The sequence below is a fragment of the Schistocerca gregaria genome, chromosome 4 (genome assembly GCF_023897955.1).
Source record: "Schistocerca gregaria isolate iqSchGreg1 chromosome 4, iqSchGreg1.2, whole genome shotgun sequence".
In the NCBI taxonomy this organism is placed as follows: Eukaryota; Metazoa; Arthropoda; class Insecta; order Orthoptera; family Acrididae; genus Schistocerca; species Schistocerca gregaria.
In genome coordinates, this window is record NC_064923.1 from 459,411,952 (window position 1) to 459,437,662 (window position 25,711).

Sequence of the window (25,711 nt, forward strand, 5' to 3'; positions counted from 1 at the left end):
ATTCATTAATATAGCAATGGGAGGAGGAATTATTTATAATATCCATAACTCGTAGTATGGCATAGAAAGGAGTGCAGTTTTCAGCCATAAAAATCTGTCGCCACTTATCCAGTGATGTTAAGAATTTAACTCATTCTATAACTAACTTGAAACAAAAACTAATATCGTATCTGCTTGACAACTCCTTCCGTTACATTGAAGAATTTCTAAATGTGCAAAAGCTAAACATTCCATATCGTAATGAGAGGTCTCAGTTAAGGTATGTGAAACATGTAACTAACAAACTAACTGCCCATATATTAAATTAACTTTTGCATGACTAGAAATTAGCAGTGACGCAGATACGGCTTCTCCTTGGACTGTCTGATAGAAAATGTATTTAATAAAAAAAAGTGTGTTCTTATTGTAATGGTTTCCTTCTGTTTTCCAGTCACACTAAAAAAAAAATCCTGAATCATGTTTTAGTTTTTTTGTCAAAAATGTATATCTCTGACATCACCATGTTTACTATGATAATGGTCCTGTGTTAAATCATTCTACATAGATAGTGGGATGTGAGAGTAGAGGTCATCAGATAAGGAATCTTCCTTGTTCAATAAATAATTTCTGTACATTAACTGAATTTACACTATTTTTTGCAGTGCAAGAAAAGATTGACAGCCTAAATGAACGACTAGAGAGGGAATCCTGTATTGGTGACAAGCAGAGCTGTGATTTTCCTGATTTTGACAATGCATATTCAAAAAGTCTTTCGAAACAGAAATGTAAGATGTTTTTTCGATTTTTAATCCCTTTTAAAAATACTTTGTATTTTTTTTAAAAATATTATTCCTGGTCTCGTGTGAGTAGTGAAACCTCGATCTACAATTTCAAAGACTAGTGAAGAATAAAAACTTATAAGCACGAGGACTACAGATGCATTCATTTACAAAACTGAAGTTACAGTATAAAAACTTAACTTCTGCTTGTAACTTGTGGATAGGGCACACACTAGCAATAACGCATGCCATGTTGCCTTTGTTAAGAAAGCAACAACCATGCTTGTATACTTTGTCAGGGGTCATGTAATTTGAGAACGAATGCTGACAATAATAGCTGGAAGAAGTTTTTTCTAACAATCAGCATGGCAGAAGAGGAGAAGATAAAATGAGGTAAAAATGTGTTACATGAAACTTGATGAAGCTCTCAAGTCTCTGTGGGAAAATGCTAGGATTGGATATACTGCATCGAGGTTTCACTGTCCATACGTAGCTGATCAAATCACTGATCTGCACTAAAGAAAAATTGGTATTAAATTAATTATGTTGTTTCTGGTTGATTATACATTACAGTTTTCAGAACTGCTGCAGTTATAGGGCAATGGTGAAGTGATAAATGGAACTTCTTTCTGCTTTGAGAGGGGGAATAAGTTTATTATGGTCTACATGAAAGGGAAGCTGTATTTGTGAATGTGATGTAAAATTAATATCATAGCTCAGTGTTTAATTAAATTTAATCTACAGTTAATTCTGGAATCTTACTGTCAGGGATCTAGGAACATATAAGAAAACATGTGTCCAGCTATTAACTGGATGCTTCCTCTCAGCAGTTCCACTGGTTTTTTTATATTTCAGTCACATATTTTTCTTTAATTACGATTTGTATAGCATATGCTACAGCAGATGTAGCAAATATTTACTCAGTAACTTCTTTTCACAGTATAAAGCATCACTTTTTTCTGCACTCTACTGAGTACAGAGAGAGTGCAAGAAAAATACCACTGCTTATATGCAGTGTAAGTCTCATGATCTGTACACCCCTGTCATAATATGTAAAGAGAATTCTGTAACCCATGTCATACCACCAATCAGTTTGTCCTTTTCCCATGTTTTCATGTATGTCTCTCATAAGTATTTCCTGTAGTACCTGTTAATGATGTACTTACATGTCCACAAAATTGCTCAGTTATCTCTGCCGCCATACATACTTTTCCATCTGCACATACTGCAGTGTCACTAACTAGGATTGAACCAAAGATTGCTGGATTAGTAATTAGTTATACTAACCATGTGTGTCACATCCACTTTCCTTGTGTCTTATCTTTGAGCTATACAACTAGGAAAATTATATTACCACTTGTGCTTAGTACAGTTTAGTTTGGTTGCATGGTAATTCAGCATTGCAGTGATATCCAGTTTTATCATACTTCACAATATAATGTGATCAACAAAAACAATAATTCAAGGCTGCCATTCAATATTTGTCAATGGTTGTTTCATATAACTCCTATGACTTACACTGTGCTGTAACACATGTAATTTTGATTACAGTGAAGCAAATATTACTGGAGTACTGAAGTTCACATTGTATGAAAAGGAAAGATTGCTAGTCACCATATAGCCAAGATGTTGAATTGCAAACAGGCACAACAAAAAGACTACTGAACATGTAAGCCTTCTTCTGAAATAGGCACCCCCCACCCAGCTGTGTGTGTGTGTGTGTGTGTGTGTGTGTGTGTGTGTGTGTGTGTGTGTGTTTCTTAAGAAGGTGTTCTGATAAAAGCTAACATGTTTAGTAGCTTTTTTCCTCTCTCCCCCCCCCCCCCCCCCCCTTGTCTGTAACTCAACATCTAACATCTCCACTACATGGTGAGCAGCACTCTTCCCTCTCATAATACTATGATTAATCAGTCCTGAATTTTGCATTGTCTGAAGTTTACATTGTTTCATTTGTTAACAGTGAACTCCGAGCAAATTTCAGAATCATCTTATAAAACACTACTTTGAAATACACTACTATTTAGTGAACTGACTGCAAAAATTGAGGATCAGTGTTTATGCAGAGTATAGTTTCAGCTTATACTACAGGTTTATTTCAGTGCATAAGTAACTGCTAATTTGCTGTTGACTTTCAGAAATAACCTTTAGTTTGGCAGAGCCATTCCTCCCAAATGAAATCAAAATCCCAAAGCCAAAATTAGCCGAAAAAAATTATGTTGACATTCAAGCTTATTTCTTTGTCCACACATATTATCAGTGTTGCTGCTATATTACGTAAGTAAATGTAAGAACAGCTTGTCCAAATCAAATCTTTGGACACTTGACACTGCCCATATTGGGCTTGATAGCACAATGGTGTAACTTTTTTGATTAACTTCAAATCCTCTGGATTTGAGATACTAGAAAGGAAACTATTAAAAACTCCAAAATAAATTTGCAGTGGCAGAGTTGCGCAGAGAAAGAGAACAAAAATATTACCTGGAGGCATTTATCTCAAAGAACATAATTGGCAATAATAATAGTGCAAATTTTATGTTATTAAATGTGTGCTCAGTTATCAAAAAAGAGTAGTTACTTTGAAATGATGATCATCAAAGGAACTGTAGTGATATTTAATTCTGTAGAAAGTATATGAAAGAATGAGATCAGAACTAAAACAGTGTGTGTGTGTGTGTGTGTGTGTGTGTGAGTGAGTGAGTGAGTGAGTGAGTGAGTGAGTGAGTGAGAGAGAGAGAGAGAGAGAGAGAGAGAGAGAGAGAGAGAGAGAGCGCCATGTTACCTACTTTTTTTTTTTTTTAAATTCCTAACTTTTATTGTTTCAGTCTATAGTTTTTGCTTCTGTAATCTTATTATTTGTACCTTGTGTTCAATTTAACCATACAAGCAGTGCTCCAAATATTTCATATTAGTTTTACAATGTCCAACTGTCCAGCTCCTGTTAATAACAACAGTGGAGATAATAGTTACAAACTGCTGTGCAACTAAAAGAAGCTTCAAGAATAAAAGCTGGATTCATTTTGTAGGTGAAATTGAATCTCATCAGCAATTTTTATAATTGTAATTTTACAGTAGAACACAGAAAAACAACTGCCACTTTATACTAGCTATTACTAGCAGGAAGGGTCAATTATGATGTTCTTTGTGTGTTCTCAGCGGTGACTGGTTCATCACAGAAACTGAAAACAGCTCACAAACTGAAAGCACAGACAAGCAAGATTGTATCTAGTTTCAAAGGTCCAACTGTCAGTTGTTCCTTAGTCCGTGAATTCTCGGGCCATAAGGATGGTATCTGGGATGTGGCAACAGCACGCCCTGGTCAGCCGCTCATTGGCACAGCTTCTGCAGGTAATGTACTAGCATCATTTATACCTTCATAAGTTGTGTGTGTGTGTGTGTGTGTGTGTGTGTGTGTGTGTGTGTGTACTGAAAAGGAATGTACATATTGTGAGAACAAGATGGCGAGTGTGCTTGAAACGTCCACATTAGTTGAACAACATTCTGTTATTTGTTTTTTACTTGCTGAAGGCGATAAACCAGTGAATATGTACTGCAGGATGTCTAAAGTTTATGGTGAAGGTTGTGTGAATTGTGCAAATTTTTATGAGTGGGTAGAGCAGTTCAAAAATGGTCGGAACTTAGTGACTGACAAACACCGTTATGGCTGACCAGTTTCAACTTCCTCACTTAAAAGTCAAATTGATGACATTATTCGTGCCAACCAACATGTGACTGTGGAAATGATAATTAATAAGGTTCAAGTTAGTACTGGTACAGTTCATAACATTATGTGTAACAAGCTGAGGTACCGCAAAACGTGCAAGATAGGTACCAAAGAGTTGACGCGACTACACAAGGAAACGAGATTGAGAGTGTGCACAGAGCTAAAGGAATCTTATGAAAGAGAAGGTGAGCACCTTCTCAACAAAATTTTAACTTGTAATGAAACTTGGGTTCACTTCTTAAGCCAGAATCAAAAAGACAAACCATAGAGTGTAAGCACATCAACTCATTTGTCAAAAAAAAAAATTCAAAACCCAAGCATAATTAGGAACAGTCATGTTGATGGTGTTTTGGGATGCTGAATGTCCAGTTTTGTGATTATCTCGAAGAGCAGCATACAATGAACAGCCAATACCACTCAGATTTGCTTTTAAATAAGGTGAAGTCAGCCATGAAAGAGAGACGTCATGGATCTCAGAGGAGAGGTGTGGTTCTCCAGTAAGACAATGCATGTTCTCGTATTGCTCAACTAACCCATGAAACCATCGATAAAATGGCCTGGGAAGTAGTGCCTCATTCCCCTTACAGTCCTGATTTAGCACCTAGTGTCTTCCATTTGTTTAGTGCACTGAAGAAGGTATTATGTGGGAAGAGGTTCCAGGACAACGAGGACATGAAAAAGTTTGTGGGAAATTGGTTCAAACATAAAGATAAAGAGTTCAAACTTCCTGGCAGATTAAAACTGTGTGCCCAACTGAGACTCGAACTCGGGACCTTTGCCTTTCGCGGGCAAGTGCTCTACCGTCTGAGCTACCAAAGCACGACTCACGCTCGGTACTCACAGCTTTACTTCTGCCAGTATCTCGTCTCCTACCTTCCAAACTTTACAGAAGCACACACTCCACTGCAGAGTGAAAATCTCATTCTGGTAAAGATAAAGAGTTCTTTGTAGCTGAAATAAAAAAGCTTGCAGCCTGTTGGAACAAGTGCATAAGTGTTCAACGGAATTATGAGGAAAAGTTGAAAAAGTATTGTTTCATAAAAATAAATGCTTTTTTTCCAGACCAATCTGTCTCTTTAATTATTGAGTGATCCTTGTATATAATGGTTCATGTGCTTCAGTCTGTTGTAGGAAACATCTGTATAGATGAAAAAATTTCCCAGTCTCTAAGTAGTCTTACTTTGGGGAAAAAATCCTTGAGCTTTGACAAATCATTACTTTTAAATCCGATAACAATGGTGGAAAAAGCTGTTGAAAGCTTTAGGATTTTATTTGAAATGGCCAGGCATGAAAATCAAGATTTTATTCTAGTATGCCATTGTGAAAGACTGAGGACAGGGTAAACATCAATGAGTATGTTTTGTATACGTTACTTGAAGTACCTTTCTATAATGAAAATTGTTTTAAAGGTAACATGTTCATAAAACATACCTGGCTAATAGAAATCTTGCATGTGACTTGGGGGTCATCAGAACAGAGGCATTATTGAGAGAATGTTCTGATTTACCCTCATTACTCCAGCATTTCACAAGTGCTGCTATCAGTTTACTTAGCAGAGAAGATTAAAATTGTACAGGAGTTCCTTCTTCTCCTGCAACAGATGTAGTATATATCATTCTAGTGGGAAATGAGAAGCAGGTACAGTGGGAAAGAAGGCCAGTAGGGAACACACTCTGTCATTTCCTTTCATTGGGTCATCTGTTTGAGTCAGAGTCATACAACTATGGAATGAGTGGCTGGTGATGAGGGATGATAACCAGCTGTTAGTGGAGTTAGTTGTCCAGCTATGTATGCCCGATACTGGCTAGTTATCGAGCATAGCATTTGAATTTCTGTGGAACTGCACACTATGATGGATCACACTGAGACAGTCATTACCAAATGTTTAATATAGTATGCAATTGTTATGTACAGTGTAGTTTTTGCACCACATTATTTCGTGGAGGGGAGTCTTCTTTTGTCATATGAGGGTGTTCCTGGTGCTCAGAGTGCTTCCTCAGTAGGGTTATTTGAGTCTATATACAGGGTGATTCTTATTAACATTTAAAAACCTCAAAAGTGACGTAGATGACACTGAAACTAGTGATTTAATATGATACACTCTGTTCCAGGTGTTGGGAAACACCCCAAAAGTAGTGACAGGTGCTGAACATGTGATATCAGCAAAACATGCAGTGGTTGAGCAGATCAGTCTGCCACACCTGATTATTCCAACCTCAGTAAAGCCTTCTGTTGGTGGGGATTTGGACCTTTATATGCAACTTTAGCACAAGTGCCTCAGGGTTTGAGTCTTGCATGTGGCAGGCAGTATTTTTTCCATTGCTGTATACTGTTATGAATTTACATTGAAGTAAGATTTATTATTTTAATTGCTGACCTCAGAGTCTCCACTGGTTTATTACAAAGTACTAAACAACAAAAACATTTTCTTTACTAAATAAATGCTGTAAACAAAAAAAGGGGGCTAGAAGGAAAAAACACAAAATAAGACCAGCTTTTACTTCGTTACAGTGAGAACAATGAATTTGTAACTTCTGCATTTGCAACATATAACATATACAGAAAGTGTTCCAAATTTGCACAGTTTGCTCAGATGCGTAGCTCAATCATCCCTTCACATCCAAGCCCAACTGCTGCACATGGAAGACACACATTTCCTGGGGTACAACAAATTGCGGTACATTTATAGATCAGCCATTCATCACTTTGTAATCAGCCACTCTGTTTTTAATATGTTTCGTGCTGGATGAATGAAATGACAAACCTGTACTATGAGGCGTTTTCAGAAAGTAAGTGTACTAGAGTTTTCTAGTATTTTAGAAAAAGTGTATTTTTTAAAAAAATTACAGGATATTGTCAATACACTTATGAACGTGGGTTTTTTCCACGTAATCACCATCCCATCAAATTGCCATCCCGTTAAATGTGTGTGGTGAACCGTGGCACAAGCATCTTTGTTGTCCTCGAAGAACTCTGTTGCCAGCTTCTTCCCCCACTTCAGAACCTCTTTCTACATCTGCTCATTGGTTGCAAATCTATTTCTACTCATACATGCCTTCAGAAAGGTGAAAAGATGGTAATCTGAAGACGATGAATTGGGATTATAGGGTATGGTTCAAAACACCCCAACCAAATGAATCCAAGAGCACCTTGGTGGCTAAGCCAGTGTGAAAATGAACATTGTCATGCAAAAGTGTTCTCCTCTCTTCAGCATTCCACTCCTTTTGTTTTGAGTGCTCCTATCGTTGTGCATTTTATGGTCTCCTCCTCAGGCAGAAAATTGACCAAAATAATGCCTTTTTAGCCCGAAAACACAGAGGCTATGATCCCCCCCCTCCCCCAAATTATGGTTTTCAATTTTCTGGCAGGTATGGAATTGGTGTGATAACTCTGTGACAAATGTCTTTTTGTCTCAGGAGTGTAATGAACCATCCACATTTCTTCTTCAGTCACAATAGACCTCAGAAAATCCTCACTTTCCAATTCAAGTCACTAGAGAAACTCGTGGCCACTATCAGCCTGATTATTCTTGTGCTGCTGTGCCAGCTGTTTCGGGAGCTATCTTGTGCACAGTTTCAGGTATTGCAGCATTTCTGTAAGAGTGTTCTGAAGAGACGTAGAAGTTTCACAAAAATTTCATTCACTTTCAATCGGCTGTCTTCACGAACAGTTTCCTCGATTGTCACTCAGGTCTTCCACTGCTCTGTTCATTATGAATTTTTGTTCTGGTTCCTGTAGACTTCCTACAACACATTTGTTCTGTTCATAACACTTTTGTGTAAACCGTTTGGACTCACAAAAAATTTTTGGTAAATGTTACTCCATCCACATGTAGGTAGCAGATCACAGCATGTGGTTCAACTTTGCAGGATATTTTACTGACATTTTTCACACAAGTGGGCACTACAATGTGAGTTTACATGTTACAGAGTTAAAAAAAACTACATCCCATTATGGTCACAGTACCGCGTGCCCAGCTAGCTACGCAGTCTAAAGCGGGGAGGTGTGATGGTCTCCGGCGCGAATCCTCCCAGTAAATTAGTGTTGAGGTCTGGTGTGCTGACCAGCCTGTGGATGGTTTTTAAGCCGGTTTTCTATCTACCTTGACAAATGTAGGCTGGTTCCCCTTACTCTGTCTCAGTTACACTGTGTTGGCAATTGCTGCGCAAACCCCGTCTCCACGTATGCGTACACCATAATTACTCTGCCAAGCAAGCATTTGGGGTTACAGTAGTATGGTATGAGACATTCCCAGGTGAGGTTCACTGGGGGCCGAACCGCACAATATCCCTGGGTTCGGTGTGGGGCGGTTTAAATACACAATACATAATACACAATGGTCATAGTACTTACTCCCTGAACATGCCTCATATGTAGCAGGTTATGCGGGCAATAAGATGGTGTTGTGTTAGAATGTTACACATAAATATGGAAAGATTAGACTAGTCGATGCAAATGCACCAGCTGAAATTGTTGATAAAAGTTACACTTTCAGTTTAGGGCTAGAAAGGATTTGGAAATTGTGTGCAACAGGAATGTGAAGATTTGCCCGCGTGAGACCAAGAGTGGCCTAGGGCAGAAAGTCTGCATGGAACAAGAAATTACAGTATTTTGGTATTAATTGTTTGTGCAGCATGACAAACTCTTATGATAAGCCTGACTTCCCTCTCTAACATATCCATAAAGAAACCTCCTGGTGGTTCTGTAATTGTACATACAAATCATTTGCTGACAGATCAACAACAATATGGAAAGGAAAAAGTGCTACTCAACATACAGAGGTGTTGTTGAATCACAGAAATTCACAGTGAAAAATAATGCTAGAAATATGTCAGATTTTGTACAAATTCCTTCTTTAGAAATAGAAAACACACATACATTCACACAAGAATAACTCATTGACCATGACAAGTGTCTTTGGTTGCCAACCTCTCACTACTGCCATGTCTGACATGAGCAGAAACCTTGCTGGGGTAAATAGTTGCGTATGGAAGAGGTGGGGGAGGGGAAAGGATAGCAAGGTAGTGGTGGGGAAGATGTGAGTGCTGCATGTGGGAGGCTGTGCCAAGGGGTGGGAGGGTGGGGGAGGATGGGAAAGGATAGTAGAGAAGAGGAAAAGACTGTATGTCCATTGGCAGGATAGAAGGTGTGTAGTATTGGGGTGGGACTTAGGAAGGGGTAGGCAGATGGAGAACAGGTACTAGTGAGGGTTGAAGCCAGGGGTTTATGGGAATGATTGATATGATTTAGGGAAAGCAGCCATGTGTGCAGTTCAGGAAAGTTGATCTTGATGGGAAGAAGCCAGATGCCACAATCTGTGAAGTAGTAATTGAAGTGAACCACATGGTATTTGCCAGCATGTTCAGCAACTGATTGGTCCAACTGTTTCTTGGCCACAGTTTGGTAATGGCCGTTCATGCAGACACAGCTGGTTGTTGTTACGAACACATTAGATGTGGGACTGTGGTTGGTAGATCACATGGCTGCTATCACAGGTGGCTCTTGCCTTTTATGGGGTAGGTGATGCCAGTGACAGGACAGGAGCAGATGGTGGTGGGAGGATGTACGGGACTGTTCTTGTATCTAGGTCTGTTGCAGGGCTTGCGAGAAGGGGTGGAGTATGGTCGTATAAGAATATTGTGTAATCTGGGTGGGTGTAGAATATGGCTGTGGGAGGTTATGGGGTGGATGTTCATCATTTCAGGGCACAATGAGAGAAAGTTGAAAACCCTGACAGAGATTGTGATTCAGTTGCTCCAGTTTTGGGTGCTACTGAGTCATGGGAGAAGTGCTCCATATTGGCCGAAGAGCGGATTTTGTGGGAGATGGTAGGTGCCTGGTTAGACAAGGAGCAGGTGAACTGTTTCTGGACAAGGCTGAGAGGGTAATTTCAGTCCGTAAAGGCTCGGAGAGACCCGTCATATTTGGAGGGGGCTGTTCAGGGACTATTCATCACTAGATATGCAATGGCCATGAGTTACTAGACTGTCTGGAAGTGACTTCTTAGTATGGAATGAGTGACAGCTGTTGAAGTGGAGGTATTGTTGCCGATTGCAAAGGGGAAGGAGATGTTGAGGTTCAGGAGGAATCTGGATAAGATATTCCCCCCTCCTCCCTCCTGGTCCAGATACAGATGTCAACAGTGAGTATGATGAAGGTTTGAGATTCTACATGGTTAGGAAAGATTTCTCTAGATGGCCTATGAATAGGTTAGTAATATAGAACAGTACCATATGGCTGCCCATAGCTGTGTCATGGATTTGTTTTTAAGTGATTCCCTCAAAGGGAAAGTATGAGTGTGTGCTGAAAAGTAATGCCTCGTAGCATTTTACGTGAAAACTTTTAAAGCTTTGTAAATAAAATAAGCTTTATTAACATTCTACATCTTTATTCTTTATGTACTTTATTTATTCTTCATTATAGTCACCAAGGTGACGAACACATTTCTGCCAATGTGAGACCAGCTGGTTGATACTGTCACAGTAGAATGTTTGACTTTGTTGATGGAGCCTTCTTGAAAGTCTTCTTTATGTTTTGGAAACAGATGAAAATCAACTGGGATTGTGTCAGGACTGTATGGAGGATGATCAATAATGGTGAAACCAAGGTGTTGGATTGTTGCAGATGTTGCAGCACAGTGTGGTCTAGCATTTTCATGCTGAAGGAGAGGGTGCTTCAGCGTGGACAAGCTATTGTGCAGTTAGAAACTTGATTAAAGCACACTGTTTCTTGTGCACCAACATATGTTAAATACTGCCATGTTACAGGCTACAGTTCATAGCCGTCTAGTGACAAGGGTTGCAACTGGCTTCAGCAAAGTAGGAAAGTTGACTGAATAATATGCTTGACACATGATAGCTCAGTTGATATTGAGAATAGAATTAAAAATTCGGATGCATTACTTTTTAGCAAGCCCTTGTAATTGTAGGTAAGGATATAGTCGGTTGTGATGACCAGGAAGGAGGTCGTTCATTTGGAGTCAGTCAGATGTTGGGAAAGTTAGTGACCGATAGTGGCAAGACCATGGACATTGGAAATGGTGGTGTAGAGGGAGGACATCAGGTGGTAAAGTGACAAGAAATGAACTGGAGAGTCGGTGGAAGATATGGTAGGTGTCTTTCATATGGAAGGGTAGGTAATGATTAATAAATTGAAGGAGTTCGTCCACAAAGACAGAGATTCTTTTTGTGAGGGCTCAGTAGCCAGCCACACTGGGTGGTTGGTTTTATGAACATTAGAAGCATGTAGAAGGTAAAATTGTGCGGACTGTTTGGGGGCGAGGACAGAAAGAGTCGCAGGGGAGAGGGTCTGGGATGAACCTAATGATTTGAGGTGGCACTGGGATCATGATGGCTTTCTGGATGGGATCACTGTGACAGAGCTCGTAGGAGGAAATATCTTGAAAGTTGGCACATTCCCTCCAGCAGGTAATCACTGTGGTCCATGTTGTGGTTGGCAGGAGAGCCAACACCGGGTTACTAGAGGAGGCCGAAAGGCACGCGTTGTAGCTCATGCAGGCTGGCGTGAGGTCTGGAACAGGACAAGGAAATTAGAATTTAGAAAAACGGATGTAGCTGGTATTAATGATGAATGTCGCTCTTGATGGTACATGATTCACAATATCAATAGTAACTGATAATGGCGCCTTGCTAGGTCGTAGCAAATGACGTTGCTGAAGGCTATGCTAAACTATCGTCTTGGCAAATGAGAACATAAGTAGGCAGTGAACCATCGCTAGCAAAGTCGGCTGTACAACTGGGGCGAGTGCTAGGAAGTCTCTCTAGACCTGCCGTGTGGCGGCGCTTGGTCTGCAATCACTGATAGTGGCGACACGCAGGTATGACGTATACTAACGGACTACGGCCGATTTAAAGGCTACCACCTAGCAAGTGTGGTGTCTGACGGTGACACCACATTCCTCCCCCACAAATCGGTGTATGGTTTTGGCATAAGGCTTCCGCCCACCACAGGGAGGACCCCATGATGACATATGCGACGAGGTGGGGACCCTAACAACAGGCGAGGCTGTGCCACCCGCACCCTGCCATTCGGACCGTGGGGACCTGCTCCAGGGTGCACGCCAACATGTGGTGTATGCGCCCGCTGAGAGATAGGAGGAGCTGAAGGGTCGACCTCCATCGGGCCGGGGCACCCGACGTTTAAGACGACATATGGTCCGGAGCGGACAAGAGTTCCATGTCAGAGGACAACTGGTCACGGGAAGCGATCGGCAGCGCGTGACCCAGGGAGGCGCCCGGCAGTTGCAGCGACACGTTCACTGCGGGCGTCGCCGGCGGGAGAACAGCCGGCGGCGGCAAAATGGAAGGCAGCGTAGGTAACACCTGGGGCTGACGCGAGCCAGTAGATGGGTCCCCAGGGCGCTGAAAGCAGACGGGGAGCGGCAGATCCCGTGCGACGACAGAGGCGCAGCTGATTGAGACGCTGACGCACCTCACCAGAGGCCCCCAAAACAAGATACATAGTGCGGCCGAGGCAGCGAAGAATGCCCCCTTCGAGCCATCACCGTGTACCTCGATAGTGGTGATAGTATACAACGTGGAGCAAAAGCAGGTGTCTGCCGCTGTACAGGAACCTGATGCAGCGGATGTAGCAAAGACATCAAGGTTCGATGAGGGCGACCGTGGAGCAACGCAGCCGGCTAGCGACCATCTTAGGGCTGAGAGTGATACGAGAACAAAAAAGCAATAACGCGTCCTCTCGAGAATGCGACTCTTTTTGACTTCAACATCTGTGACTTAAAAGTCCTGACCAGTCGTTCAGCGGCACCGTTTGACCGTGGCGAAAACGGCGCGGACGTCAGATGTTTAATACCATTGGCCTTGCAGAATGACTGAAATTCTGCGGACATGAATTGTGGGCCATTGTCGGAAACAATAGTCTGTTGAAGACCATCAATGCAAAAGATAGCAGATAACGCTTGGACGGTGGCAGATGACGTCGTGGAAGACATCCGGACAACAAAAGGAAAATTACTGAATGAATCTACCACAACCAACCATCGAGCATTCCAGAATGGTCCTGCAAAATCGATGTGTAAGTGTTGTCAAGGGGAAGTGGCTTTTTGCCATGCAAAGAATTTCCGCGGTGGTGCTGATTGTTGTTCGGCACACCCCATGCAAGAAGTGCACATATTCGTAATCGCGGCATCGATTCCGAAATCCGATGCATCCACCATCAACAAAAGGGACTTATGGGGATCAAATGGTGTAAGGCAAGTATTGGAAAGCAACGCCGATTTCAACTGGCGAAAGGCGCGTTCGCAGTCCATCGTCCAGATGAACGGAACACCTTTACGGTGTAAGTGATGAAGCGGAGCTGAAACGGAAGAGGCATGTGGAACATATCCCAGCACACTCTGTAGCTGCTTCAAATTCTGCGGTGAAGGCAAGCCTTGTATGGCACGGAGGTGCTCGGGACTGGGATGAATGCCTTGGGCATTGAGTGCATGTCCCAGGTATGGTAAGTCACAAGCAAAAAACACTCATTTGTCCTTCCAGAAGCGAAGACCATTTTGTCGCAAGACCTGAAATAATGTTCTGAGATTGGCTAAATGTTCTTCTTCTGTCTTTCCGGAGATCACAATATCGTCCAGATAGTTGCTGCAATAGGGACTGACACGCAAACAGTTTGTAGATATTGCTGAAACAATGTTGGGGCAGATGCACACCCTAATGGCAATCGTTTGAATTGATACAACCCAAGATACGTGTTTACCACGAAAACGCTGGGATTCTTCGTCAACCGGTATTTGCAAGTACACATCTGCGAGGTTCAACTTCGAAAAATATTTACCTGGGCACAGTTTGAAAAAGAGATCTTCCGGGCGGGGTAAAGGAAAAGTTGCAATCACTAGTTGTGGATTCATTGTTACCTTGAAGTCCACACAAAGTCTCAATTTTCCGGAAGATTTGGCAAAATTACTACGGGTGATGCCCAAAGAGAAGCCTGCACATGTTCAATTACACTTTGTGATTCCAAATCATGTAATGTTTTTGCGACCTCATCACGCAATGCGTGGGGAACATTGCGCGCTCTGAAAAATTTCGGTTGCGCGTTTACTTTCAGTTCCAATTGCGCTTTATAGTTCTTAGCGCAACCGAGGCCCGGTGCAAAAATGTCTGCAAATTCTTCACATAGACGAGAAACACTGTCTGAAGTCACAGTCTGGTTCACTGATAGGACCTGATTTACTATAGACAAGTTAAACAACTGAAATAAATCGAAACCAAACAAGTTCACTGCAGAAGAAGAACGAAGGACGTAAAATGACACAAGTTTTGTTTGTCCTCTGTATGTTGCAAGAAGGTTGCACTGTCCTAACACTGGGATATCTTGACCTGAATAACTAGTTAACTTAACATTTGCGGCATGCAACGAAGGTGTGCCCAGCTGTTTGTACGTGTCTTGATTGACCAGTGAAACTGCAGCTGCGGTATCGAGCTGGAATGGTATCACTTTGCCGTTAATGTCCAAGTCTACAAAAAGTTTATTGTCCTGCTTACGACAAGAGCGACTGACTCGTGCAACGTGAACTGACACTGGTACAAAATCACTTGCGACTTGATGGACGTTCCGGTGATGTCGACGCACACTATTTGTGGGGCGAACACAGTCACTGTTAGAGTGGCACTGAGCGGAGTGGAATGAACTACATGAATTTTTAAGGGGTGAAGTTTCGTGAGCCTGAGTATCCTTGGTTTGGTTCCGATTCTGGCGAAAAGCAAAGGGCCTGGAATGGTTTTGAGCTTCCGATATGAGCTTTGTCTGGCAAACACTCTGAACATGTCCATTTTTATTACAATAAAAGCAAATAGCTTGGCATGACGGCCAATTCTCACGCAAATGTCTAGTAGCGCACCGCGGGCAGGATTTGAGCACTGCATTTGCTTGCCGGTGTGGCACACGTGGCTGAGAGCCTGGCGGCAGTGGCGCGAGGGCTGTTTACTGCTCCGTGCAGCTCGCCTGGCGGGCCGGTTAACCTGACACACGGCTGGTGAAGTTTCAAATGATTCCTGAGCAAAGTTAAGTGTGTCCTGCCGATCCAATATGTCCATCACTTGTTGAAGGGAGGGATTGACTAGTTTCAAAATCTGTTCCCTTATATGAACATTAGAAATGTTCTGTGCAATTGAATCGCAAACCATAGTATCTGAATAAGGGAGTCCACATTGACACTCAATAGCACAATCCCTAGTAAGGCCTTTCAAGGTTGCAACCCACTTCCGATTAGTCTGACCTGCCGTACGTTTTGTATGAAAGAAGGTATATCTTTTCGCAACTACATTGACTGATTCTTTGAAATATGCATCTAATGCAGACAAAATTTCTTCGTAGGACAGAGTTGCTACATCCCGTCGGGGAAACAATTTGACTATCACACGGTGTAGTTCACCCCGACTGATGATAACAAAAAAGGCTGCCGCTCGTTACCTTGAATTCTGTAGGCGGCAAGATGGAATCCAAATTGGCGTGACCACTCCGTCCAGCTTTCCAGTGCAGCATCAAAAGGTCGAAAAGGTCATGCAACTGCATGTTGTGGCTGCGATAGCGGTGGAGCGGCAGCTGCCGCATCGTTTTGCATTGCACATTGGCCCTGGACGAGCTGTCCAAGGGCATCCAGTAATGCCTGCATCTGCTGATTCTGTAAGTGATAAAATTCGGACAGTACATCTGGAGATTGTGGTGAAGCCATTACACAAGTAAATCAGGGCAGTTTACAGAAGAACTCGGTTTTGCCTCGTCGCCAATGTTGTGGTTGGCAGGAGAGCCAGCACTGAGTTACTAGAGGAGGCTGAAACACACGCGTTTTAGCTCACGCAGGCTGGCATGAGGTCTGGAACAGGACAAGGAAATTAGAATTTAGAAAAATGAACGTAGCTGGTATTAATGATGAACGTCACTCTTGACAGCACATGATTCACAATATCAATAGTAACTGATAATGGTGCCTTGCTAGGTCGTAGCAAAGATGTAGCTGAAGGCTATGCTGAACTATCGTCTCGGCAAATGAGAACGTAAGTAGGCAGTGAACCATCGCTAGCAAAGTTGGCTGTACAACTGGGGCAAGTGGTAGGAAGTCTCTCTAGACCTGCCGTTTGGCGGCGCTCGGTCTGCAATCACTGATAGTGGCGACACGCGGGTCCAACGTATACTAACGGACCGCGGCCGATTTAAAGGCTACCACCTAGCAAGTGTGGTGTCTGGCGGTGACACCACAGTCCATAAAAAAAGTAGTGAAGCCATTCTAGGCAGATAGGATTATAAGGTTGAGTTAATTTTTTGGGGCATAGATTGTGGTCCTACAAGCCCTGCCACAATGACCTCATTCCAGAAATCCAGTAATATCTTCAGTCCCTCCCCAAATCCTTAGGTCCATCCTAGAACCTCTTCCCTGAGCCAATAGGTTTCCTCATCCCATCACTGCTCGTACAACTATCTTTTACATGCTACCTAATGTTCATAAACCCAACTACTCGGGATACCACATTATTGCTGATAACTCTGTCTCACAGAGAGAATCTTTGCCGTTCTGGGCCGACATTTTCAGCCTAGTACCCATTACCTACCCTCCTACATAAGACACCTACCATTTCCTCCACAAACTCTCCACAGTTCATGTTTCTTTACCACTTGGAGCCCTGCTTGTCAATGTTGATGCCACCTCCCTCTATTGTGATACCCCAACAATTATGCCATAGCTATTAATTAATACTACCTTTCCTATTGTCTGACGGGCTCCAAACATACAACGTCCTTCCTGGTCACCATGGCCAATTGTATCCTCACCTACAATTACTTCTCCTTTGAAGGCATCATCTACAAACAAATCTGCAGTACAGCTATGGGCACCCCAATAACACAATTGTACAATAACTTATTCGTGGGTCACTTGGAGAAATCTTCCCCAACCACCTGCAATCCCAAACCCCTCACCTGATTCTGATGCATTGATAATGTCGTCATGATCTGGTTGAAGTGGGTGGACAACCTATCCACAATTCTTCAGAACCTAAACATCATCTCCCCTTTCAGTTTACCTGGTCCTCCTAAGCCCACCATGTGACCTTTCTCAATGTTGACCTCCACCTCAAGGGTGGCTACATCTGTACCTCTGACCACATCAGACCCACCAACAATACCTCCACTTTTGCAGCCTGTCACTCTTTCTACACTAAGAAATCACTTTCATATAGTCTAGCCAACCATAACCATCGTTGTAGTATTTGTAGTGATGGCCAGTCCCTCTCCAAATGTACCAGTGGTCTCACTGAGGCCTTCACAGATCAAAATTACCCTTAGTCATCTTGAGAAACATATCTATTGTGCCTTGCTCAATAGTCACCACATACCCCCACATACACACTGCAAAGCCACAAAGGAGCACCCCTCTTATGACTCAGTACCATCCAGAATTGGAGCAACTGAATCACATTCTCCACCAGAGTTCCAACTCTCTCTCTCTCTCTCTCTCTCTCTTTGTGCATTGAAATGTGAAATATCCTCCCCACTATACTCCACACCCCTCTAACAGTGTTAATCTGCCCCCCCCCCCCCCCCTGCCTACACAACATTCTTGTCTGTACGTGCTTCACTCACTCATGCACCCAACTCCTTTCCTCATGGCTCATTTCTCTGTAACAGAATAGATGCAAGACTGGTTCCATATGTCCTCTCACAACCAATTACTCCAGTCTTGTCACTGCCCATTAAAGGCAGGCCCACATGTGAAAGCAGCCATGTGATCTACCAACTTAACTCCAAGCAGTGTGCTGTTTTTTACATGGGAATGACAACACACAAGCTGTCTGTCTGCATGAATGGCCACCACCAATTGTGGCCAAAGAGACAGCTAGACATATCAGTTGCTGAACATGTCACCCAACATGATGCACTTCACTTTAATGACTGCTACACAGCCTGTGCCACCTGGATTCTTCCCATCAACACCAACCTTTTTGACTTGCATTGCCCAGCCCCTCCCCCGCTCCCACTCCAGTACTACAGGTGCCTTCCATCCAGCCAATGCACATTTCTTTTTCTTCTTCTCCTCCTCCTCCTCCTCCTCATCCTCCTCCTCCTCTCTCATCTCACTTTTTCACCTCCCTTCCCCTCTTACCCCCTTGACCCACCACAGCCTCCTGATGGTGCACATTCCTGCATGTTCCCACAGGCAGTACTAGCACTTTCCCTCATCCCTAATCTGCTATCCATCCCCCTCCTGCTCTACTACATATACCAGCTAGATTGCTGCTCACTTCAGACTCAGTTGCAGTCAGGCTCAGAGGTCGTGACCATGTGCTTATGCATTGTTGTGTGTGTGTGTGTGTGTGTGTGTGTGTGTGTGTGTGTGTGTGTGTGTGTGTTAACAGTCTGCAGCACAGTTGCTATTAATTTATTTGTTTTGGGATGGCGAGTGTTCATCAGAGACAAGGGTATAGTGCATCAAGAAAATGTAATAGGACCGCTATTATTATCTGTTTACATAAATGATCTGACACACAGGTTGAGCAGCATTCTGTGACTGTTTGCTGGTGATGCTGTGATGTATGGGAAGGTCACATTGTTGATTGACTGTAGGAAGGTACAAGATGAAATGTAACAACATGAGAGAAGGAAAGTTGCTACTCACCATACAGCGAAGATGCTGAGCCGCGATAGGGACAATAAAAAGTCCACACAATCATAGCTTTCGGCCATTAAGGCCTTTGTCAGCAGCACACACACACACACGCGCACACACACACACACACACACACACGTGTGCAACTTGCACACACATCTGCAGTCTCTGAGAGCTGAAACTACAAGATGACTTACACAAAATTTGATGACAGGTAGCTCCAAATGTAGAAAAATGTAAGTTAATGCAAATAAATAAATTTAAAAAATCCCATAATATTCAAAAACAATATTAGTAGTGTGCTGCTTGACACAGTCACATTGATTGAATATCTAAGCATATATGAAATGGAATGAGCACATAAGGATGGTAGTAAGGATGGCGAATGATCAAATTCAGTTCATTGGGAGAATTTTAGAAAAAGGAGACCTCGTGTTGAACACTAGTGCAAATGATTCTTGAGTACTCTATTAGTTTTTGGGATCTCCAGCTGGTCAGTTAAAAAGGAAGACATTGAAGCTATCCGGAAGCATGCGGCTAGATTTGTTACCACTAGATCTGATCAACTTGAGGATGTTATGGAGATGCTTTGTGAACTAAAATGTGAATCCATGGGAGGAAGACAACACTCTTTTCTTGAAACACAGAGAAAATGTAGAGAACCAACATTTGCAACTGATCACAGAATGATTCTACTGCAACCAATGTACATATCATGTAAGGACTGTGTAGACAAGATAAGATAAAATAAATTAGGGCTTGTTCAGAAGCATACAGACAGTTATTTTTCCACCATTCCAGTTGCGAGTGGAACAAGAAACAATTAAATGTCTAGGAGTGATACAGGGTACCCTTTGCCATGAATCATATGGTGGCCTGCCAAGTTTAGATGGATGCAGATTTTGTCAGTCACAGAATTAATGCCACTTAAGTGCAAGACCTTGAAGAGAGTGGTGGCAAGACTGTTGAAGCATTAATTTCATTGCTCAATACATGTTGCAAGAGACCTGGAAACATATCTTTTACATCAGCAAAACAGCTGGTGAATTTGGTTGCTGGACACGTATAACAGGTCATAGTGAAATCAAATTAATTGTTGGATGTTTTTACTGGCCACCCGATTCTGTTGTGACAGTTTTATAGTCATTCAGAGAATGTCTTCAGTTACCAGCATGGAAATACCCAGATCATGCAATATTAGTTGGAGACAACTTTAACATACCGAGTATGTCTATGGATTTATTGCATGGGGTATTGTCAGTCAGTCTTGTGAAATGCTTTTAAACACAGTTTTCTGAAAATTGTTTCAAGCAACTAATTCGACAGCCTACAGACGATGATGCCATGTCTTGTGCTACTTTTGTGTCATTACATAAATAGTATCTTTATTATCTAGGTCATAACAGCCTATCAAATTTAAAGCATTGCGTTGTAGAGAGCATCTAGTGAACGTCGTGGTGGATTCATTGACACGAAACTTGGTAGTTTAAACAATGAGAATTGCAGGATGGAATAACAATAATGTTATGAGAAGGATAGATGGCTCATCACTATGTAGAGGAGACACTGAGTCACAGACACTCAACAAAAGGACTGCTATACATTTAAGTTATCAACCAAAAAGCCTTCTTCCAAAATGGGAAAAAAAGCACACACATTCACACAAGCGCAACTCTCACACATAACACTGTCTCTGGATGCTGTGACTAGACTGTCAGCACCTAAATGTGTAATAGTCTTTTCATTGTGCCTGCCTGCGACTCATGGTATTCTCTATATGGTAACAATCTATCCTTTTCATAATCAATATGTTAACTTGTTTTTGTTGTTAGCTGGTGAACTTTCATGTGAAATATTACCGATAATTTGAAATCATCTTGTCTACGTTAATGTTAATTTGAGAGGAATGGGAAAAAAAGAAAAAGTCTGACTTTTGTAATATTTTTAGGGTGTTACCATGACTCAAGAAGTAGTGAATTCATGGAATGCCATTTGTTGGTTCATTGTGATGTATGTTTATGAGTATGCTATAAACTCCTCTTCACAGATCATACAGCATGCATTTGGAGTGTGGAAACAGGTCGTTGCTTGCTGCAGTATCAAGGTCACCAGGGTTCTGTGAACTCTATACGTTTCCATCCGAATAAAGATGTTGTCCTGACAGCGAGTGGAGATTGTACAGCTCATGTGTGGCAGGCAGCAGTCACCTGGGATCAACCAGTGGTTAGTAATGTAATACTTCTAAAATTATCCTCCTCTTGTTGTAGTGCAGTGAACAGTTCTAATGTCCAACTTTTTTTCCAAGTATTAAACAGTCTCAACTCAATTACAGAAAGGTCAGTCATCTGATGAAGATCCAGACTCATGTGAGAAGGATGATTTTGGTTGTGAAGACACCAGCAGTGGAGCACCTTGCCTCCGTACACCCGTTTGTGAATTGACAGGACATGCTGGAGTGGTTGTTGCTGCTGATTGGTTACCTGGTGGTGAACAGGTGATAACTGCTTCATGGGACCGCACCGCCAACTTGTATGATGTTGAAACGGGTGAATTGTTGCAGTCTCTTGGAGGTACTCACTAAGAGTTATTACATTTGTACTCGTGTAAATGTTAAAATTAATTATAAATAATTACAAATATTTATTTAAAATGTAGGTGAGATATCAGCGACACGAATCTCAAATACTGAGACTAATGAACAATGGAGGGACTGACTTATTTTTGCGGTCTTCATTCTGAATCTTGGTTTATGCAGTTCTCAGTGCTAGTCTATTCTGGGCAAGCCTCATCATCTCCAAAAAATTAATGCAAGCTACATTCATTTGAACATGTTCACCAGATTCAGGCCCAGACCTCCCTCTAAATTTCTTACCCTCGAAACTTCCCTCCATTATCTGACTGACTGTGTCTTGATGCTTCATGATGTGTCCTATCAACCAATCCCTTCTTCTACTCAAGTTGTGCAATTCGATTCAGTACTTCCCTATTAGTTTATTGATCTAGCTATCTTCAGTATTCTTCTACAGCATGACATTTCGCAAGCTTCTGTTCTTCTCTTGTCTGAATTGCTTATCTTCCCTGTTTCAGTTTGAACTACACTCCAGACAAACATTCACAAAATAAGTCATAATCCTGTCTTTTATAACTGCTTTCCTTGCTACTGACAGTTTGCATGTTATGTCCTTTCTGCAGCAGCCATTATCACTTATCAGTTGCACAAATAACAAAACATGTACTACTTTTAGTGTCTCCATTCATAATCTAATGATGTCAGCACTGTCTGATGTAATTTGACTAAATTCCATTACCCTTGCTTATCTTTCGTCAAGGTTCATCTTTTAGCCTCGAGGAGGGAGAGAGGTGGGTGGTAGGTGCAGAGGTGGTGGTAATGCTCACCATGACTGTGGTATTTTTAATAAAGCCAAATTTGCCCCCTGGGTCATTTGAAATGGCGAGGAGCTCAGGGAGCTCAACATTTGTTTGTGTGGTAGGAATCTGGTGAACTCTGGTTTCTTGAGCTGCGGACTGGTGAGTGCCAAAGTAGTCTGTAACTGTAAGCTCTGGGTGTGCTTTAGTGACCACTGCGCAGCACAGTGGTGGAACGTTTTGTGTCTCAGGGAATCAGTATCTTTGACAGAACTGCCAAAGTCTCTTTTAAAAAGAAACCTTGAATCTCGAGGTACACTGTACCCTGGTGAGGTGCATGGCTTTTGGGGCAGAACAGTCATTAGCGGGCAACCTGTCGCACCATAGTTGTATAAGCTTATCTGGGTGTGCTGAGCCCCCCAGGTGGATGTTTACTTCCCTAGCTGCTAGTGTTACTTTCATGATGCCTAAATAACTGTTCTCTACTCTCGGCAGTTCAGTTGGTCCATTGGCAGTATTAACATCCAAACTCCAGAGAGACCTCATGTGGCTAGTCCACTTAAGGTGTCTGTGAATGTGAGAGAAAGCAGTAATAGTAACGTACCACATCATATAGATGAGAATGGAATTTTTTTGTTCTTACACATGTAGAAGGTACCTTGTAAAACTGTCTTCTTTCTGTGTACATGAAGATCTAGAGAGACTTGAAGGCAACTTAAATCTATCAAGAGGCTGTGCGGTAATATACTACTACCGACTGAGACACTGGAGGCTACTCAAGTGAACAATTTGTTAAGTGCTAAACTATTTGGAGAATATGTTATCAACATTGAGTTGCTCACTGGGCTAAATTGTTGTGAACATATTGTGATGTGCCGTGACAAAAATAGGTACAAAAGAAATCGAGCAGGTATGAAAAAGTGATCCTTGTGTGCCTCCATTTTCCTGCATGTTTCGGTTACTAAGGGTTAAACCAGCCCTGACTCAAAAACAGTCTTAAGAGATGAAAATGTGACACCATAACATTTAATTGTGTGCCAGCAGGAAAAGCAATGGGAAGTTCAGAATTTCATGAAAAAGTTAATGTTGAGCTCCAGAAGTCAATCTCTTATCCTGACATGCAGTCTACCAAAGTTACTAGTGTGTCTTAGAGCAGGCTTTCCACGACTTAGTAAGGCCCATGTATTAATACACTGTGATGTAAATGTCATTGCTTCCATCACGCATCTATGGATTGTAATGGTTTGGCAGTGTGTGGAAAGTGCAGCTCCACGGCCCACAAACCAGGTATTCATGTGTGTCAGTTGCTTCCAAGCCGACCTGGTTCGGAGCAAGGAATGTCCTGCCTTCATGGAAGAAAAGAAAATACAGGTGATTAAGGTCACCAACTGAATCTCCTATTCTGATGCAAAGAATACACACAGCTATCCACTTTTGTGAAATTGTTTGCCTCAGTATTGAAGTGGCATGTACAGAAGACTAGTGGTGGCACGCAGACTTTGACAGCTGAGCAGAGCACATAAACATACACCTGTAAATGCAGTTGGAAGCCTGCACCAGTGATACCATAGCCAAGCCTTCCTACCACTGGAATACTGGTGGTTGTCAAAAGTAGTGTCAGAAAGGATAGCAGGGGAACCAGTGTGTCCCTCAAGTACATACACCCCCCCCCCCCCCCCCTCCTCTTTTGACTGCAGTCTCCCCACCATGGAGGAAAGACAGAAGAAACCTCACTGTTAAGATAGTTTCCATACTTCAGTGGAATATGTGTTTGGGACACATGTGGAGGAACTATGACTATTAGCTCAGGGTAGACAGATGCATGTCTACCTAGAAGAGAGACATTTTAAATTCTCTACCAACTTGGAGCTATGTGGCTGCATTCTCCCCAAAAAGGATGACTATTTGTTCAGCATGACACTGACTGCTTATTAAATTACACATTTGGCAGTAGGGAAGACTTGTTGAGCTGGGTATGATATCTAGTGGGAAAAAAGTGTAGTTAAGTGCTGACCATCCTTGTAATGTTGCAGTACCTGGAAAAGTTCAGATTATTATGACATTAGTGTCCAAGCTGTTACGAGTTTTCACAAAGAAATTTCCCATTGCTTCAGAAATTTCTAGTTAAAATATAAGAAGAATTAACTCTAGAAGCTTAGAGATGTTGTTGTTGTTGTTGTTGTTGTTGTGGTCTTCAGTCCTGAGACTGGTTTGATGCAGCTCTCCATGCTACTCTATCCTGTGCAAGCCTCTTCATCTCCCAGTACCCACTGCAACCTACATCCTTCTGAATCTGTGTAGTGTAGTCATCTCTTGGTCTCCCTCTACGATTTTTACCCTCCACGCTGCTCTCCAATACTAAATTGGTGATCCCTTGATGCCTCAGAACATGTCCTACCATCCGATCCCTTCTTCTGGTCAAGTTGTGCCACAAACTTCTCTTCTCCCCAATCCTATTCAAGCTTAGAGATATATCAGTGGAAAACATTGTTAGCTGAACATGCAACAAAGGAAGTTCAAAGCAAAGTTCCCCTTCCAGTTTTTGTGTATTGATGAGACAGATTTTAATCCTTATAAGGTGTTCAGCAAAGTGCCTCTGATCCTGACGCTACTGACAAATGGTCGTATAAAGGTACTTAGCAGTCTTCTGATAAAATTTTCACCAGCAGGATATTGACCAGAAAGTAGTAATGTGTAGTTTCTGATCACTTGACTGTGTACCAGTAGTTATGTTTCAGTCTCAAATCTCTCTGTATTCTCTCATCAGATTAGGACATTTCACACTTCGTTTGAACCATCAGTAAAATGTATATATTAGTATTGATAACTGTCTTGATGCTGCTTGAGAGGTTATAGACTATGTGACAGCGTAACACTCCCTAAATTCTCTGACATGACCAAGTTGCATATCTGATATATCACATAGCATGTAGCTATTGTGCTAATAGTATGCTACAAATCAGCACCAGCAATGTTTTATTTGCTACCAATCCTTTTAATCTAAAGCGCTATACACTGAATCTAATTTGGGAGTAAATATTAGATATGTAGTAGCGGTACTTCTTATGTGCCCTGCTCTGCAACACAGCATGTATCTACAGAACCTGGTATGTATTTTTCTTCCCTCACCTTCCCACAGCAGCTGGGTTATATTTCTGCCAGTACTAACATGTTCTCCATGTTGGTGCAAAGAGATTGTGATGCAGTTGGAGAATATCGAAGGGT

At 42.0% G+C, this 25,711-nt stretch overlaps 1 protein-coding gene across 3 annotated transcripts in view; it reads left to right on the forward strand.

Moving 5' to 3' along the window:
• Nucleotides 1–25,711, forward strand: part of LOC126266612 (WD repeat-containing protein 37) — a 110,713-nt gene that overhangs the window by 60,692 nt on the left and 24,310 nt on the right. For all 3 annotated transcript variants that reach the window (XM_049970955.1, XM_049970954.1, XM_049970953.1), the window contains 4 exons: nt 642–764; nt 3,912–4,103; nt 21,168–21,343; nt 21,453–21,690. In XM_049970955.1, coding sequence (XP_049826912.1) covers nt 642–764; nt 3,912–4,103; nt 21,168–21,343; nt 21,453–21,690 — 729 coding nt within the window. The remainder of the gene's footprint in view (nt 1–641; nt 765–3,911; nt 4,104–21,167; nt 21,344–21,452; nt 21,691–25,711) is intronic.